At 40.3% G+C, this 19,587-nt stretch overlaps 1 protein-coding gene across 8 annotated transcripts in view; it reads left to right on the top strand.

Moving 5' to 3' along the window:
- The window catches only part of LOC133655071 (engulfment and cell motility protein 2), a 164,193-nt gene that overhangs the window by 78,018 nt on the left and 66,588 nt on the right, over positions 1 to 19,587 (top strand). For 6 of the 8 annotated variants that reach the window (XM_062054994.1, XM_062054987.1, XM_062055000.1 and 3 more), the window contains 3 exons: positions 2,400 to 2,499; positions 6,617 to 6,768; positions 12,510 to 12,588. In XM_062054994.1, coding sequence (XP_061910978.1) covers positions 2,400 to 2,499; positions 6,617 to 6,768; positions 12,510 to 12,588 — 331 coding nt within the window. The remainder of the gene's footprint in view (positions 1 to 2,399; positions 2,500 to 6,616; positions 6,769 to 12,509; positions 12,589 to 19,587) is intronic. The other 2 variants (XM_062055014.1, XM_062055005.1) reach the window with 1 other exon arrangement.

The raw sequence follows: 19,587 nt of genomic DNA, 5'->3' as shown, positions 1-19,587 counted from the left end.
TGCTAAAAACATTAGCTCTCCACCTATGCCAGCTCTCATCTGCTCATCACGACCCGTGCTCACCTGCGTTCCAGCTATCGACGGCGCGACGAAGGACTTCTTCACCCGATCATCGATGCGGTCGGCGGCCCGGAGACGGAGGAAGTCAAGGTGAGGACAGCAGTGCGGCGGCGGGCGTTGTAGCTTTCGACGACACCCCGGCCGCCATCAGAGTCGGCAAGAAACATATATTTCCCCAAAGTTACGTATGTGACATGCACATAGCGCCACGCACGTACGGGCAAGCGATCAAATGTTTGGAAACCAAAGCTGTACTCACGGTAGCGCGTCTGCTATCCAACTCAAAGTCCTCCTGGTTGTGTTGCTGTAGCCGCCGCTAATACACCGATCCCACCTACAACTTTCTTCTTTGCAGTCTTCATTGTTCATTAAACAATTACAAATTTTGAGATGAAAACAGAGCTTTTTGTATTTGATTCAAAGGTGTCCGAATACTTCCGTTTCAGCGATTGACGTCACACGCATACGTCATCATACATAGACGTTTTCAACCGGAAGTTTAGCGGGAAATTTAAAATTGCACTTTATAAGTTAACCCGGCCGTATTGGCATGTGTTGCAATGTTAAGATTTCATCATTGATATATAAACTATCAGACTGCGTGGTCGGTAGTAGTGGGTTTCAGTAGGCCTTTAATATGCAATGTATTTTAACACTTTAATTGGAATGTAAGCTTTTAAATCTCCCAAGTTAAATAAAACACACAAATGATAACAATGAAATATACTTTGTCTGTTAACAAAATTTTGCACTTGAATAAAAATCACAACCAAAAGCAACAAAATACACTATATTGCCAAAAGTATTCGGCCACCTGCCTTGATTAACATGTGAACTTGAAGTGCCATGCCATTCCTAACCCATAGGGTTCAATATGATGTGGGTCCACCTTTTGCGGCTATTACAGCTTCAACTCTTCTGGGAAGGCTGTCCACAAGGTAGCGGAGTGTGTTAATAGGAATTTTCGACCATTCTTCCAAAAGTGCATTGGTGAGGTCACACTGATGTTGGTCGAGAAGGCCTGGCTCTCAGTCTCCGTTCTAATTAATCCCAAAGGTGTTCTATCGAGGTCAGGTCAGGACTCTGTGCAGGCCAGTCAAGTTCATCCAGTTAGTTTATTATTCTTCTGTCAATGGTCAACAAAATAAACAAACAGTTATACATTCATAGATTGAAAATGAAAATGTTGCAGACCAAAAGGGTTTAGGCTGAAGTTGAACACTTATTGCGCCTAACCCTAATCCACACCAGACTCTGTCATCCATGTCTTTATGGACCTTGATTTGTGCACTGGTGCACAGTCACGTTGGAAGAGGAAGGGGCCCAAATGCCGCTCCGAGTGTGAAACTCTGCAACCTTGTGGACAGCCTTCCCAGAAGAGTTGAAACTGTAATAGCTGCAAAAAGTGGACCCACATCATATTGAACCCTATGGGTCAGGAATTTGATGGCACTTCAAGTTCATATGTGAGCTAAGGCAGGTGGCCAAATACTTTTGGCAATATAGTGTATGTTCAGGAGGAACCTTAAATATACACACGCAAAACAATAAATAACATGTCTGAATAAAGTATTGCCAAACAATGTTGGCAGAAGTAGAGTTGTACTTTACTTATCTGACAATGAAGTTAGCCCCTTTTGTAATGGCTAACTCGTTGCAGTGTGATGCTAGCAACCCCGCACAAAGACACTTCTTGAATGACAAGAGAATTCATGCCCTTCTTTTGACCGCAGGGCTTGAAAATGTGGCGTGGGAACGCATTGCATTGTGGGTCCTTAAATCGCTTATTGACATGGCTAAATTCAAGACTCAGTGCTTAAGTTTTTTTTTCCTCTTAACAAGTTCAAAACATGGCGTGAACGTGTGACATCATTAACTGCCGAAATCGTCGGGGGGAGAAAACAAACAATTCATTTCCAGCGTGAAAGCAAAGCTGAAGGAATTCAGGTTAGGGAGCTTGTAAAGAGATGAGGAATAGCAGCTGTGAGACCATCAAACATGACTTTTAACGCCATCACCCGGCACATGTTGGTGTGTTCATGGCATTTCCACACTGCTACCTTTGAATCAAAATATGTTTTATTCTGTTGCACGCGCAGCATTTAGTAGGATGTACTGACAAAGTACCACGATACTAATTGATTGAAATCGGTACTATCATGCCTTTGAAAAGTACCGGTACCGTTCTTTCATCTGAATGTCGCTCTGTTGCAGTGACTACAGAGCATGATGTTGAGTGTGTCAACACGCACGCACAAAGTGCAAACAAACATTAACATCTTGGAGAGGAAGAAGGTACATGTTCCACTGATCATGTGCCTGTCGTCTTATTCCTCCAGCTTTGGGGAGATGCTGGCTTTCACCCTGACTGCCTTCCTGGAGCTGATGGACCACAGCATCGTGTCCTGGGATCTTATCTCGCTGTCCTTCATCAAGCAGGTGCCTCACATCACCGCACACACGCCGCCTCCGATCGCGCCGTCTTTGTAGTCCTTGCCTGCTTCGATTTAACTTTGACCTTCCTTACTTCCCACACGGTGGAAGTGAGTGGGTGCTGTTGCCTAGCAACCCCTCGGATTATCTCCAGCGCTTTCAGTGGTGTCAATGCGTGTTTGTGAAAAGCCTAACTACGTTCCTGGGAGTTTCTCAACGGAAAAAGTCTTTAGTGGGAATATTTAGGGCCAGTCCCACTCCCAATGCGCCCCCTCGCCCTACTTTTTTAGCCTGATCTCTACATTTTACACGTTCCCCTGAGAGTAGTGCAGGCATGTGACTTTTCCGTCTATAGTCGGAAATCCGTCTTTTTTATTTCATTTTCCGCTTTTCTTTTGTTTTTTCTGACCTACAATGTGTGTTAAAATCTTGATCCGTGTCTTTGCCATACCTCCCCACAACTCTGGTTTCCCGCAATGAGTACGGTTTTTGATAATCCAGTGGTTAAAAACTACGGTTTTCCATTACAAAATAATTGACTTAAAATCGAAGCTACGTAGCTTAACTACATTTCTTAGTAGCTTGGCAGTAGCTTTGTCACTTTTTAAACAAGTTGCGATTTCCGTAGCTTAGCTGTTTTTAGACCCACATAGCGGTTAGCTAAGCTACATGCTACAAAAGAAGAGAGAGAGAGAAATGAACTTGTGCAACTCCCCGGGCAGGGGACAACATACACTATATGGCCGAAAGTATGGCCACCCATCCAAATGATGAGAATAAAGTGTCCCAATCTCTTGGCCCGGTGTATAAAATCAAGCATTTAGGCATGGAGACTGTTTCAACAAACATTTGTGAAAGAATGGGCCGCTCTCAGTGATTTCCAGCATGGAACAGTCATAGGATGCCACCTGTGCAACAAATCCTAAATCCTACAATCCTGTAGTGACTAAATAACATAGTGACTGAAACAGACATAGTAATGTGTAAATAATGTCAATAACTAGAATGAACCATCTGTGGATGTGAAGTGAACACTACTAAGGTTGTAAATACTGTATAGAGTAGGCTAACCCATGTGGTTCCTGCGGATGTGAACACAATTACTGTAGTGACTAAATAACATAGTGACTGAAACGGACAAAGTAATGTGTAAACAATGTCAATAACTAGATGGACCATCTGAGGCTGTGAAGTGAACACTAGTGATGTTGTAAATACTGTATAGAGTAGGCTAACCCATGTGGTTCCTGTGGATGAAGTTGTAATTACTGTAGTGATTAAATAACATAGTGACTGAAACAGACATAGTTATTCATGTGGATGAATGGACTATGTATTTATGTCAACTCTGTTGATCATTTTTCAATTCTTTGAACATTAAAACATCTTTAAATGCTGCTATTATTTTTTCTAATTTTTGCATGTTTAATTGCTTAAAAAAACAGGCGCTCCCTTGTGCCCCCACCAGGCACCACCCTGGACCCGGCCCCCTACCCTCGGCTTGTTTTCAGTCTTTTACATTAAGTTCCAACACATGCCTGGTAGTGGTGTCCCAACGACTCTTTGCACGTAGGGAGTAGGAAGTGTGAATCTCGCCCTTCAGAGGGAGGCATTTCAGATCGGGCCAGAGAAAATTCCACAATTTCTGCATAAGTTATATAACATATTACACACTAGTTTGTAACATTAGACACGCTAGCTCACGTTAGGCTAAAATACTTACAAAAAGCTTGCGAATGTGAAAACGTTAACGTTGCATACCTTAAAAAAATTCACAACAGACAAAACAGTCGTCGATGGCGGCTTCTTTTCCATGTAGTTTATTTGTTTATTCATCAACCGATGCACGATGAGTGTAAAAAAACGTCCTCAGCCGTTAACTCCGTTGCTGCCGGGTTTGTAGTAGTGGGACTAGAGCGTTCTACGGTACACCGCTACTAATAAAGTTTGAGTTTGAGTTTATTTGATACATCGCAATTTCCAGTTCCTCTATTCAACATGTTCGAAAAGGAGCATGAAGAAGCAGAGCTTATTTAATCCTACCCCTTTTCCCTTACATAGCAGTTGCTAAAACTTTTGTTCACTTCCTGTTCTCCAATTATTCACAATATACTCCATAAGTAATAACATTAACAAATAAATAAATACATAATAATTAATGAAGTAAATTTTTTTTTTTTTTTAAAAACATAAGAGTATCTAGAAAATGAATGGATGGATGAAATACATTCAGAATGTTTATCATGGTTCTTTTTCTTTGTTATTTGTAAACACTTTAAGTTTGAAGAGTTTCTTGAATTGGATCATATTAGTACATTGTTTAACTTCTTTGCTTAATCCATTCCATAATTTAATTCCACCTACTGATATACTAAAGTTTTTAAGTGTTGTACGTGTGTACAAATGTTTTACATTACATTTTTCTCTAAGATTATATTTCTCCATGGTACCGTGGTACCAATGAATTAAAAAAAGGTACTTCTGCCTTTGGAATTTGTCCTCTCCATCCACATATGCTGCGGTGTCAAAACACACACACTGAGTGCATACAAGCAGAACAAGTCTGGAAAGGAATAGTGACGAAAAAACTGCAATTCCGCTGGTTAATAAAAAAAGGGTGGCTGAAGCGCAATATGGAGGTATTTGGGCTTCAAAACTATTGATGACGGCGATGCTTAAAACGTAGAAGTGCCGCTTTAAGTGTCACTTTAAAACATGCCTCACCAAACGTGAGAAATGACACTACAAGCTACACGGCAAAAGTAGCTAGCTACATCAAAACTATATTTAACAACATTTCTATCTGACAAGACCACATTTCAAATTGTTTTTGGAAACTGTAGACGTCGTGTCCTCCGGACCAAAGAGGAAAATAACCATCCGGATTGTTATAGGCGCAAAGTTGAAAAGCCAGCATCTGTGATTGTATGGGGGTGTATTAGTGCCCAAATCATGGGTAACTTACACATCTGTGAAGGCACCATTAATGCCAAAAGGTACATACAGGTTTTGGAGCAACATATGTTGCCATCCATCCAAGCAACATCTTTTTCATGGACGCCCCTGCTTATTTCAGTAAGACAATGCCAAGCCACGTAGTAAAAGAGTGCGGGTACTAGAATGGCCTGCCTGTAGTCCAGACCTGTCTCCCATTGAAAATATGTGGCACAATATGAAGCTAAAAATACCACATTGGAGACCCCGGACTGTTGAACAACTTAAACTGTACATCAGGCAAGAATGGGAAAGAATTTCACCTGAAAAGCTTCAAAAATTGGTCTCCTCAGTTCCCAAACGTTTACTGAGTGTTGTTAAAAAGAAAGGCCAAGTAACAATGTGGTAAAAATGCCCATGTGCCAACTTTTTTGCAATGTGTTGCTGCTATTAAATTCTAAGTTAATGATCATTTGCAAAAAAAAATTAAGTTTCTCAGTTGGAACATTAAATATGTCGTCTTTGCAGTCCATTCAATTGAATATAAATTGAAAAGGATTTGCAAATCATTTTATTCTGTTTTTATTTACCATTTACACAACGTGCCAACTTCACTCGTTTTGGGTTTTGTAGATACGTCACATAGATGGGAATATAGTAGTCAACAGTTGTGCACATATAGATACGTAGATGTTCAAACATCTACTGGCTTGTTGAAAATTATTAGCGCAGTCCAAACCGCCCACGTGGGTGTAAACTAATGCAAGTGAATTGACTGAATTTGGTCACATTTGTGTTTTATTATAACATTGCATGTTTTAATTTCTACTTGTCTTGTCTGTGTACTTTTACCGTTATTGTTTATAATATTTACTAATGATTGTATTTGTCTCAAAGCACTGATCAAAATTTGCAACCGTATATCATGAAGCATTTAATACAATGTCAATAAAGCTTTCCATTCTATTCTAACTTAATTATAGATTATGGCAGGGTATATGTATTATGTCAAATAATTGTTCTTTGAGTGCGACAAGAAACATATTTTAAATCATAAGTTTTATCATAGGATTTTCTGTTTAAATAAAGACAATGATTTTTTTTATTTTGAAAAGTATACAAGTAAAGTAAGTAAACAAGGATGCTGTTGCTCTTCTAGTAATGACCGACACGTGATGTTTATGCAAAGATTGCAGGATACGTGAACCAGCCCATGGTGGACGTGTCCATTCTACAGCGGTCTCTGGCCATCCTGGAGAGCATGGTTCTCAACAGCCACAGTCTCTACCACCGAGTGGCCCAGGAGATCACCGTGGGACAACTCATCGGGCACCTGCAAGTGTGAGCACACACACGCACAGGGGGGGGCGCAGACCAATGGATTTATGTTCCATCTGGAGTGCTATTTTAGGATGTTTAAAGGGCATCCATAACTCAGCAAAGGGGCTCTAAAAGTCTCTTTTTTATCAACCAGAATTGACAAGTGGTAGAACATGGATGGATGGAATTGTGCATAAAGCTGCCCAAACTATCCACCCACTAGTTTATTCAAAACAGTTAAGTTTAAGCTTTTGCTTAAACTTAAACTTGCTTTTTGTGCCAGATTATTGAAACGTCATGAATTTCTTGATTGGTCACCCGTTAAAACCATATCTCGTGGGGAAATACGATATTTTCCAGGCTATATCCAAACCGCAACCACTAAATTTTAGAAGAAAAACATGTTTTTTCCATAAATTAGTCGCAGATATATAGGTTGTGAAATTAATTATTTACCTAGAAATGTTTATTTACATACCTTGATTGTTTCCAAACGGCGTCTGTAACACGGCAGTAAAACGGCTGATCAAACAAAACAGAAGTCACCGTCATGGACCCAATGGCTGCGCAAGCTAGCTCTCCAATCAGCTGAACAGACTCAATTACTCCACGGTGACCTTTTGGGGAATTTACTGAGGAATTTTTGAAACTGAAAGAATACAAAAAGAATGCCTTTGTAAGTTAATACTAACACAGACACTCGTAAACCTGTTAGCATGTAAGCTAATGCTAACGAGGCTAGCGTCATTACATTACAATAGCACGTACAATTATCCGCGGAAACACTCCTACAGACAGCACACATGGGACGCTTTGGTAAGTTTAAATGTTTTTGTTATATTGTAAAAAATTACAAACGTAGCTCATAATGATGAATGAAGAATTATTTTGAGCAAAAACGCTATTGACGAATAGAAGACAAAACGAGATATACTTCCGGTTCAAGACACAAATCAGGAAGTTTTGGTGAATTTACGAAAGTGAAACAATACAAAAAGAATGCCATTTTAAGTTAATACTAACACAGACACTCGTAAACCTATTAGCTAATGCTAACGAGGCTTACATTACGATAGCACGTACAAATATGCATTAAAACATTCATACAGACATCACACATGGGATGCTTTAGTAAGTAGAAATTGTTTTAGTTATATTGTAAAACTTACAAACGTTGCTTGGAGTGATAAATGAAGTAACTGTTTGAGCAGAAACCCTAAGCCGGTTATGCATCCGGTTCAAGGCACAAGACAGGAAGTACATTTTCAACTCGCAGCACACTATAACACACCATTTCACTGTCTCTGTCTGTGTAATAGCAGAGTTTCTGTGGATCATTAAAAACATTAAAATTCATTAAATGGGATTTGCAAAAATTAAGGCCTTAAAGGCCTACTGAAATGAATTTTTTTTATTTAAACGGGGATAGCAGATCTATTCTATGTGTCGTACTTGATCATTTTGCGATATTGCCATATTTTTGCTGAAAGGATTTAGTAGAGCACAACGACGATAAAGATCGCAACTTTTGGTTTCTGACAAAAAAAAGCCTTTCCCCTACCGGAAGTAGCGTGACGTAGTCAGTTGAACATTTCCGCAAAGTTCCCTATTGTTTACAGTGATGGCGGCCAGAAGTGAGAGTGATTCGGACCGAGAAAGCGACGATTTCCCCATTAATTTGAGCGAGGATGAAAGATTTGTGGATGAGGAAAGTGCAAGTGAAGGACTAGTGGGGAGTGGAAGCGATGCTGTGAGAGCCGGGGGTGACCTGATATTCAGCTGGGAATGACTACAACAGTAAATAAACACAAGACATATATATACTCTATTAGCCACAACACAACCAGGCTTATATTTAATTGCCACAAATTAATCCCGCATAAAAACACCTAGGTGTTTGTTATGCTAGCTCCTAGCTCCTAGCTACTAGCTCCCGTCCATATAACCCGCCAATACAATTCAAACACCTGCACAACACACACTCACTCAGCCCAAAGGACCGTTCACCTAACCCAGGGGTGTCAAAGTCAAATGGACGGAGGGCCAAATAAAAAATTTAGCTACAAGCCGAGGGCCGGACTGTTCGAATGTTCATTGAAAAATTTTTAAATGACGCATATAGTCTAGTGAACCTAATTGAACCTACTGAAAACCTAACAAATATATTCCAATATGATCAGATAAATAAAGCAATATTTTCTTATGGCTCTGTCAGTAATCTTTAATTTTCAACAGACACAAAAGACAAATTTCCTTTATATAAAAATCCCCATAACATGAACATTAAATGAAAGAAACCGGTATTCAAGGCACCATCAGTAGCCTATATTTTCTATTTTAGCAAAAGTGGGCTAAATTTACTTCAAAGAAAAAAACAATAATAGCAATTTTCTATCATCCACTCAACTGAAATATTTTTAAAATATAATTAAATTGAACTACAATAAAATAAAGTGCAAAAATCTATAAATCAAAAACAACACTTTGTTTAAGGAGAAGTAACATGCAGTGAAAACAAATATTAAACTTTAACTTTTAAACTTGAATTGAGTAAAAACTCTAAATATGTGATTGCACAGTAATGTTCACATTAAACCCCCCTCCTCCCTCCGTGGGAGGGAGGCGAGTTGGGTGCCCGAAACCCCCCGCTGGTTTCGGCCCGCCCCTTGGCGCGCGTGGCACGGCGGGCTCCGCGACCCGACGGCTGGCCCTCGTGGCTTGACGGCGGGCGCGTCCCGACGGGCCGCGCGTAGGGGTCAAACGCAGAAGTCTCAGGGCCTCGTGGTGAGGGGGTGGCCTGCGGGTTTCGGCCCGCTTGACCCCCCCGCTCCGCTTGGCGCGCGCGGCACATGACGGGTTCCGCCACCGACGCTCGGGCTGCAGCCCGACGGTGGTGCGGGCCCGGCGGTGACGCGCGGTTTGGGGAAACAAAGCAGAAGTCTCAGGGCCTCGGGGCCGGGTTTCGGCCCGCCCCCTTGGCGCGCGTGGCACGGCGGGCTCCGCGACTGACGGCCGGGCTGCAGCCCTTCGGCCGGCAGGCGCGTCCCGGCGGGCCGCTCGCCCCCTTTCGGAACCTTGGACCGGCATCCGCTTGGTGCGTGTAAAAGATCTGCGGTCTGCGGGCCGGTTCTAATAATAAATCAAGATCATCCCAAGGGCCGTAAAAAACCTTCTCGCGGGCCGGATATGGCCCGCGGGCCTTGACTCTGACATATGTGACCTAACCCAAGGTTCATAAAGCTTATATATTTAACCAAAGTTACGTACGTGACACGCACTTACGGGCAAGCGATCAAATGTTTGGAAGCGCAGCTGCATACTCACGGTACCGCGTCTGCGTCTGTGTATCCAAATCAAAGTAATCCTGGTAAGAGTCTGTGTTGTCCCAGTTCTCTACAGGCGTCTGTGTATCGAAGTCAAAGTCCTCCTGGTAAGAGTCTCTGTTGTCCGAGTTCTTCGATCTTGACTGCATCTTTCGGGAATGTAAACAATGAAACATCGGCTCTGTTGTGTTCCTGACTTCCCTCGCAAAATACGTCCGTTTCGCACCGACAACTTTCTTCTTTGCTTGCTCAGCTTCTTTCTCCATAATGAACAAATTGCAACAGATTCACCAACACAGATGTCCAGAATACTGTGGAATAATGAGATGAAAACAGAGCTATTTTGTATTGGCTTCAATGGGGGAGCCATACCTCTGTTTCACTGGCTACCTCACGCGCATATGTCATCCTCCAAAAGAGTTTTCAACCGGAAGTTTAGCGGGAAATTTAAAATTGCACTTTATAAGTTAACCCGGCAATGTTAAGATTTCATCATTGATATATAAACTATCAGACTGCGTGGTCGGTAGTAGTGGGTTTCAGTAGGCCTTTAAATGGCGTTAAAAATAGTAAATTAAATGTCCCGAGGCATTAAAAACATGTCATGCGGTGAAATCACACATGCTATTAGCTAATCCCAAGTAGGCGATTAAAGACAGGCAGCAGTTAACGGTGCCAAACTTCTTTTGGCGTGACCAACACTGTAGCCACAACGCCACCACAACTGGCAGCGGCTGCTACCACTAAAGGAAAAAAAAATCTTAGATTAAACAGTCTAATTCTCTAGAGAGTAACAGTTAATGCAGACCTGGGCATTCTGCGGCCCGTGGGCCGCATCCGGCCCTTTGTGCGTCCCTGTCCGGCCCGCGTGAGGCCAATTATAAATTACAAAATACATTTAAAAAAGTATCTATGTCGAGTGTGCAATACAACGGTGCTGCTTTTGTTTTGAAAATCGTTGTTTGTATTACTTCCGTGTGGACGTATGCGTGATTGTGAGTGAATGTGAACAGCTGCAATCACAAATTACAAAATAAAGTTGAAAAAACATCTATGTAAAAACATCTATGTCGTGCGCGCAATACAACTGTGCTGCTTTTATTTTGAAAAGTGTTATTTATGAGCGTATGTCCGTGTGTAACCTGCGAGTGAAGGTGCACATGCAGCGACAAGTGATGCACGGTTTACACCCGAGACGCTAAAAAGAGAAAAGTTGATGACGAATGGCATGTTTTCAACAAGACATGGACTGCCAAGCAACGTTCCCTCTAAGGTGCGCGCCTGCGCAATTGCGCACTGCTCAAGCGTCCGCTGCGCACAGCAAATATGCCGCGCACCAAATCAAATCCCATCTGAATTCTAAACAAAATAAACATATTTATTCTATGTCATTTTGCAATGCAACTTTGAATGACAGTGACAACAAGCGGCCCTAACGGTGTTTGTCAACACTGTTCAATTGAACACCGTTCAATTATTGTAACGTCTATCGAGATGCTTCGAGGACAGGAATTATATCGATCACTTTATTGAGCAAAACTGTTTATATTCGGACATAACCACACCAAAAACATGTGTAAAACACTTCTATCTCGAAAAACTAGTCATTTTCTGCCGTACAAACCAGGCCAAAACCAACTTGTCATCTGTCACCAACACGCATACCACTAAACCACTGGTGCGTTTATGGCCACACAAAAAGTCGGACAACTCAAACACCACACTAAGTTACACTATGACTCCTCAGTCATACGTGTGCTTATTTTACTGTCATTTATTATTAATGTTAATTTATTTATATTAGTCATGGAATGCTGTTACACACACTATGTTGAAGTATTACTATTATTATTAATTATTATTATTATTATTATTATTATTTATCTTACGGTATATATCAAAAATAATACTGAGCAAAATGTAATTGAAATATTGTCGATGTGGCCCTCCAGCAGTGCTCGGGTTGCTCATGCGGCCCCCGGTAAAAATTAATTGCCCACCCCTGAGTTAATGGAACTTTTTCAACTGTCCACATTATCATTGTCAAATACTAAACAATTGTAAGCTTTTGACTATATTCAATAACTATCTGCAGTAGGACATGGGCATTCAATTAGTTTTAAGTGACATTAAAAAGGCATCAAAAAGCATTAAATTAGATTTTCTGATACATGGAGAAACCCTGATTATTAAAACTGTTTGTTGAATACCAAGCTTTATGGCTGTTAGCGAAGACACATCCATAAATTAGCTGCACCGTTTCATAAGCTGCAGGGTTCAAAGCGTCTTATAGTCTGTAAAATTGGGTACATTCACATAGTTAACCGCATTTATTTCTGGTGGAAATACCAAGTTAGTTCGATTCAGCAGTACCTTTTGTGGGTTGTGTGGAGCAAGATACTTCTAACAGGAACCTTATGTTGCTTGATGTTCCTCCAGGTCAAACCAGGAGATTCAGACCTACGCCATCGCACTCATCAATGCTCTTTTCCTCAAGGCACCCGAGGACAGACGGCAGGTCAGATAATCTGCGCTCCTTTGGATAAATGAAATCTATCATTTAACAGACATTCCACGTAGTCGGTGTGATTTAAAATAAAACTCTAAAAGCCTGATAGAACGAACTGTGGAATACATGTTTTTAAATGACCGACCCGTAGAGTCCAGATGACCGGAATTGAACTAACGAGTTGGTAAACCATGAATGAAAACAAAAATATATTGAAACTAGGGCTGGGCGATATGGCCTTTTAATAATATCTCGATGTTTTTAGGCCATGTCACGATACACAATATATATGTCCCGTGAAAAACCGTCCGACCGGAACTCTCTAATAACTAAAGTTCCTTGGGTGAATTATGTAAACTCACCAAACCGGTATGTTTTAGTGCTTTCATGGCGAGTTTACTGACAGATATAAGTAAGAACTTAACACTACTTTTACTTTATATTACAAACCCCGTTCCCATATGAGTTGGGAAATTGTGTTAGATGTAAATATAAACGGAATACAATGATTTGCAAATCCTTTTCAACCCATATTCAATTGAATGCACTACAAAGACAAGATATTTGATGTTCAAACTCATAAACTTTTTTTATTTTTTGCAAATAATAACTAACTTAGAATGTCATGGCTGCAACACGTGCCAAAGTAGTTGGGAAAGGGCATGTTCACCACTGTTACATGGCCTTTCCTTTTAACAACACTCAGTTGTTCGTTTGGGAACTGAGACACATTTTTTAAGCTTCTCAGGCGGAATTCTTTCCCATTCTTGCTTGATGTACAGCTTAAGTTGTTCAACAGTACGGGGGTCTCCGTTGTGGTATTTTAGGCTTCATAATGCGCCACGCATTTTCAATGGGAGACAGGTCTGGACTACAGGCAGGCCAGTCTAGTACCCGCACTCTTTTACTATGAAGCCTTGGCATTGTCTTGCTGAAATAAGCAGGGGCGTCCATGGTAACGTTGCTTGGATGGCAACATATGTTGCTCCAAAACCTGTATGTACCTTTCAGTATTAATGGCGCCTTCACAGATGTGTAAGTTACCCATGTCTTGGGCACTAATACACCCCCATACCATCACAGATGCTGGCTTTTCAACTTTGCGCCTATAACAATCCGGATGGTTATTTTCCTCTTTGGTCTGCAGGACACGACGTCCACAGTTTCCAAAAACTATTTGAAATGTGGACTCGTCAGACCACAGAACACTTTTCCACTTTGTATCAGTCCATCTTAGATGAGCTCAGGCCCAGCGAAGCCGACGGCTTTTCTGGGTGTTGTTGATAAACGGTTTTCGCCTTGCATAGGAGAGTTTTAACTGGCACTTACAGATGTAGCGACCAACTGTAGTTACTGACAGTGGGTTTCTGAAGTGTTCCTGAGCCCATGTGGTGATATCCTTTACACACTGATGTCGCTTGTTGATGCAGGGATCGAAGGTCACGGGCTTAGCTGCTTACGTGCAGTGATTTCTCCAGATTCTCTGAACCCTTTGATGATATTACGGACTGTAGATGGTGAAATCCCTAAATTCCTTGCAATAGCTGGTTGAGAAAGGTTTTTCTTAAACTGTTCAACAATTTGCTCACGCATTTGTTGAGAAAGTGGTGACCCTCGCCCCATCCTTGTTTGTGAATGACTGAGCATTTCATGGAATCTACTTTTATACCCAATCATGGCACCCACCTGTTCCCAATTTGCCTGTTCACCTGTGGGATGTTCCAAATAAGTGTTTGATGAGAATTCCTCAACTTTATCAGTATTTATTGCCACCTTTCCCAACTTTTGTCACGTGTTGCTGCCATCAAATTCTAAAGTTAATGATTATTTGCAAAAAAAAAAAAAAGTTTATCAATTTGAACATCAAATATGTTGTCTTTGTAGCATATTCAACTGAATATGGGTTGAAAATGGTTTGCAAATCATTGTATTCCGTTTATATTTACATTTAACACAATTTTCCAACTTATATGGAAACGGGGTTTGTAGAAATTGCAACAGCGGAGGATGAATGTCTTATCGACTACGGTGTCGGCACGGACTACAAAGGCAATTTTTCAGGATTTATGCAGATCCCAAATATAGATCAGCAGGTACCAGAAGGTAAGAAAAGTTGCTTTTGCATAATATTGAGAAACAAAACACCAGAGAATATGTCTTATCTTATACACACACCATAATAATACTCCTATGTTGAAGCACAGTACAATCCATCAAGCGGTGCGGCTTCATAGCTTACCAAAGTCGTACCAAAACATTTTGATAGATTTTTGAGCGCTGTGTGTAATGTTCTATATTTTCAATGGAACATATAACATTTTGGTGTTGTTTACTTGAGTCATATTGCAGTCTACGCATATATCTTATGTGTGACTGTCATCTACTGGTCACACTTATTATTACACCATGTACCAAATAAAATAGCTTTGAGGTCGGTAAGAAAAAACAGAATTATTCCTTACATTAGGCGCACCGGGTTATAAGGCGCCCTGTCTATTTTTGAGAAAATTAAAGGATTTTAAGTGCGCCTTATAGAAAAATACGGTACTTAACTAACTGTACTATGCCCTTTCCATCGCCTGACTCGATGTGTCGCCCCCTATTGGGGCCCATTTCTCAGCATAGACAGTGTGGATAAAGGCATATAAAACACTATTTTGGTCACTTAATTGCATGTTCGTATCGCCCCGGTGCTTGATATTTTATAAAAAGGATATAGTTAACATCATGAACAATAAGTAAATATAAAAGAACTTCAATACTCTTCCATAGACAACATAGCCTGTGCTTCCATCTTGAGGAAAACATCAGTAGAAGAGGACGCAAAAATACAATTCTACCGGCTTACCTTCTTTTTCTCTTGTTTTTGATCGCCTGCTCTGCTCTTTTTTTTAATCAGTTTTTCCTCCAGATTTTTAAGATCACAGTCTTTTAACATTTTTCCACCAAAACTTTTCTTCTTGGAAGTTAGAATCATTCAAACGATCACTGCTGATTCCACTCTGTCTCATTTTGTGCAGGAGACATCCATACTCTCCTCACATTGCCCTCATTTGGAAAGGCCGACATTTTTTAGTTGCATTGCTACAACCTGCAATAAGTTGTTCCTTCGAATTCTGCAAGAAAATATTGCGATTTGACATGAACATTTAATAAGACTTAATATTTAGTTGCAAATCCTTTGCTTTCAATAAGTGCATCAAGCCTGTGAGACATTGACATCACCAAACTGTTGCATTCTTCTTTCGTGATGCTTTTCCAGGCTTTCACCGCAGCCTCTTTCACTTGTTGTTTGTTTTGGGGGGTTACTCCCTTCAGTCAGCTGGTGAAATGCATGCTCTATTGGCTTTAAGTCTGGAGACTGACTTGGCCAGTCTAAAACCTTCCACTTGATAAACTCCTTTATTGTTTTGGTGGTTATCTTGCTGCATGATGAAGGATCTCCCAATCAGTTTGCTTGCAACTTTTTTAAATTAGCAGACAAAATGTTTTTGAGTTCATGTTGCTGCTGCCATCATGTGTTACATCATCAATGAAGATGACGTCCCAGAAGAAGCCATGACAAGATGTTTCACAGATGAGCTTGTATGTTTGGGATCATGAGCAGATCCTTTCTTTCTCTAAACGTTCGCCTTTCCATCACTTTGAAAGAAGTTAATCTTTGTCTCATCAGTCCCATAAAAGAGGCTCATCTCTGTACCTTTTGGCAAATTCCAGCCTGACCTTCCTGTTCTTCTTGCAAATGAGTGGTTTGCATCTTCTGGTGTAGCCTCTGTTCATGAAGTCTTCTGCCAACATTGGATTGTGATACCTTCACTCCTGCCCTCTGGAGGTCGTTGTTGATGTCACTAACAGTTGTTCTTTATAGCTCTCACAATGTTTCTGTCATCAACTCCTGATGTTTTCCTTGGTCTACCTGTTCCACGTCTGTTGCTTAGTACACCAGTGGGTTCTTTCTTCTTCAGGACATTCCAAATGGTTGTACTGGCTATGGCCAATGTTTGATTGATTGTCCATCTTCTCTCAGATTCACAATTGCTTCTTTTTCACCCATAGACAGCTCTCTGGTTTTCATGTTGCTTCCACCTCTAAATGCAGTCTGCACAGGCAAAACCCATCCTACCCAATGTGAAACTGAGCTCAGACATTCAGTGCTATTTATTGTTTGAATAATCAATGTAACTGGGAGACACCTGGGCAACAAAACACACCTGTCAGTCACATGTTCCAATACTTTTGCTCTCCTGAAAAATGGGTAGGTTCAAACAAAAGGTGCTATCTTCTAAGTTGTGTATCAGATCCAGATGTAAATACCTGGAAATGAAAGCTAAAATGTTGATCTCTTGTCCCATTTTCATCTTTTGATGTCAAACCCAAATGTTTTCAGTCTACAACAAAAATAAACAAATTGGACTCACTGTTCCAATACTTTTGGAGGGCACTGTATATTTTTTTAAATTGGAATATATTTCTACAATCTTTTATCTCGTTGTAAAGAGAATTCCATAGTTTAACACCCACCACTGATATACACATTTGTTTTAAAGTTGTCCTTGAATACTGATGTTTGAAATGACCTTTTTTTCTATGCTCTTCATTCTCAGAAGTGATGACAAACATTTTTTGTAAATTTGCTGGTAATGTTTTACTTTTAGCCTTAAACATAACACATAATGTCTGTAATTTTACTAGCTCCTGTAGTTTCAATAAACCAGAATTAATAAATCATATGTTAGTGTGTTCTAGATAATCTGCTTTATGAATAATAAGATTTATTGAATTAGAAAGCGTCATTTACGTTCTGTGTCATTCACAGCACCTGTAACGAGAGCATATAGGGGCGCACAGGTGAAATTGATTGGACAAATGTCGAATGGAGAGACTGGCGGTGAAACAGTTTTTGACCACTTCTGACGTTACACTTGAGCCTGAGTTTTTTTCTTTATAGCTTTGTATACAGTTAAACTCGTTTTTGCTCACTTTGGATATACTGTTAAATGGACATGGAAAGGCCTTTGGTTTAGAACCTGGGAAATCTTGGAAAGTCCGATACAATCATTGTCTGCTAGATGTGTTCTTTTATTCAGCCACAGTAAAGGAAACATGCATTTCTAGTTGAGTGATTGCCAACAGGGATTCACACATTTGTTATTCCGCACCATTTTTCATCTATTTCTTCTTCTTCTTCTTCTTCTTCTTCTTCTTCTTCTTCTTCTTCTTCTTCTTCTTCTTCTTCTTCTTCTTCTTCTTCTTCTTCTTCTTCTTCTTCTTCTTCTTCTTCTTCTTCTTCTTCTTCTTCTTCTTCTTCTTCTTCTTCTTCTTCTTCTTCTTCTTCTTCTTCTTCTTCTTCTTCTTCTTCTTCTTCTTCTTCTTCTTTTTCTTCTTCTTCTTTCGTCCGTAACTCCCACATCCTGTTCAAACGTTAAAAAATAGCATTCAAGACATGTGTGCACTTTCAACAAACCTTTCCAAAAAATGGCCGGTTTTACTGTAATTCATAGTTTTTCTGCTTCTTCTCCCACGTCTTTTCCAAACAATTTCAAGTGATCCACCAATAAAATGTTTGTCTTACTCAGGACTATGAAGCTATCTGTCTATTAAAGTGGAAATATTCCCAGCTTTTTAAAGGATTATCCATTATATTAGAAAATATAATTGGTACTTCACCCACCATTCGGACTGATGGTTGCAGAATTGCATTGTGGGAAAGATGTCATTTTGACCTGTTGCATTAAAGTACACAGTGGCAGTGTTCTTTATAATACAACAAATAATAACTTTTATTGTTCATATTCACTACATATATATTATTAAATAAGTTCTCCAAACTTTAATTTAATGGTTGTGTATTGTGCCTGAGTGACATAGTAAATGAGACACTTCTCTTAGCCATTGAACGTGTCTTGTAATGCAGTGGTCCCCAACCACCGGGCCGCACAAGAAATTAAAAAAAAAAAAAAGTTTTTAATTTTATTAATTTTTTATTAAATCAACATAAAAAACACACATGATTGTATTTCTTTATGACAAAAAAAACCAAAAACGGTCCGTGGGACAAATTTTCAAGCGTTGACCGGTCCGCAGCTACGAAAAGGTTTGGGACCACTGTTGTAATGGATAACATTTAGAATCCTCCATCAACATGTACAATATTTAATACTGAAGGACTTACAGATTCAAACTTAGTGTCACCATTAAGCCACGGATGTCTATAATTCCCCTAGTAATATTAGTTATGGTTTTAACTTATTTTTCCCCTTAAATGTTAGCTTGTTTGCAAGTAAATGTTTCATGGAATTAGGTAACATATCTAATTGTAAAAAAAAAATGCTTTAGCCCCCAAATTATCTGAAAACATAGCACTGTTGCAGCATTGAATTCTGGGTAGTAAGGTGGTCCCAATACCAATATTTTGGTACCGGTACCAAAATGTATTTCGATACTTTTCTAAATAAAGGGTACCACAAACAATGGCATTACTAGCTTTATTTTAACAAGAAATCTTACAGTACATTAAACATATGTTTATTATTGCAATCGAAGAACAATTTAGTTCCATCCCATCCATCCATTTTCTACCGCTTGTCCCTTTCGGGGTCGCTGAGGGTGCTGTGGCCTATCTCAGCTGCATTCGGGCGGAAGGTGGCATACACCCTGGACAAATCGCCACCTCATTACAGGGCCAACACAGATAGACAGACAACATTCACACTCACATTCACACACTAGGGCCAATTTAGTGTTGCCAATCAAACTTTCCCCAGGTGCATGTCTTTGGAGGTGGGAGGAAGCCGGAGGGAACCCACGCAGTCACGGGGAGAACATGCAAACTCCACACAGAAAGACCCCGGGCCCGGGATTGAGTCCTTAGAATCAAAAAACACAGGACGAGATGTTGAACAGTCCCTTGTGCCAAATGTGGAGAGTACTCACTCGAGATGTCCTTGTTGTTGAGAGTGGTTGACAGACAACGTGGGGGTGTGGGGGGTGGGGTGTTCTTGTGAGTTG

Source organism: Entelurus aequoreus, linkage group LG01 (genome assembly GCF_033978785.1).
Source record: "Entelurus aequoreus isolate RoL-2023_Sb linkage group LG01, RoL_Eaeq_v1.1, whole genome shotgun sequence".
Lineage (NCBI taxonomy): Eukaryota > Metazoa > Chordata > Actinopteri > Syngnathiformes > Syngnathidae > Entelurus > Entelurus aequoreus.
Note: the sequence above shows the minus strand (reverse complement) of the source record. Positions and strands in the feature narration are given on the sequence as shown.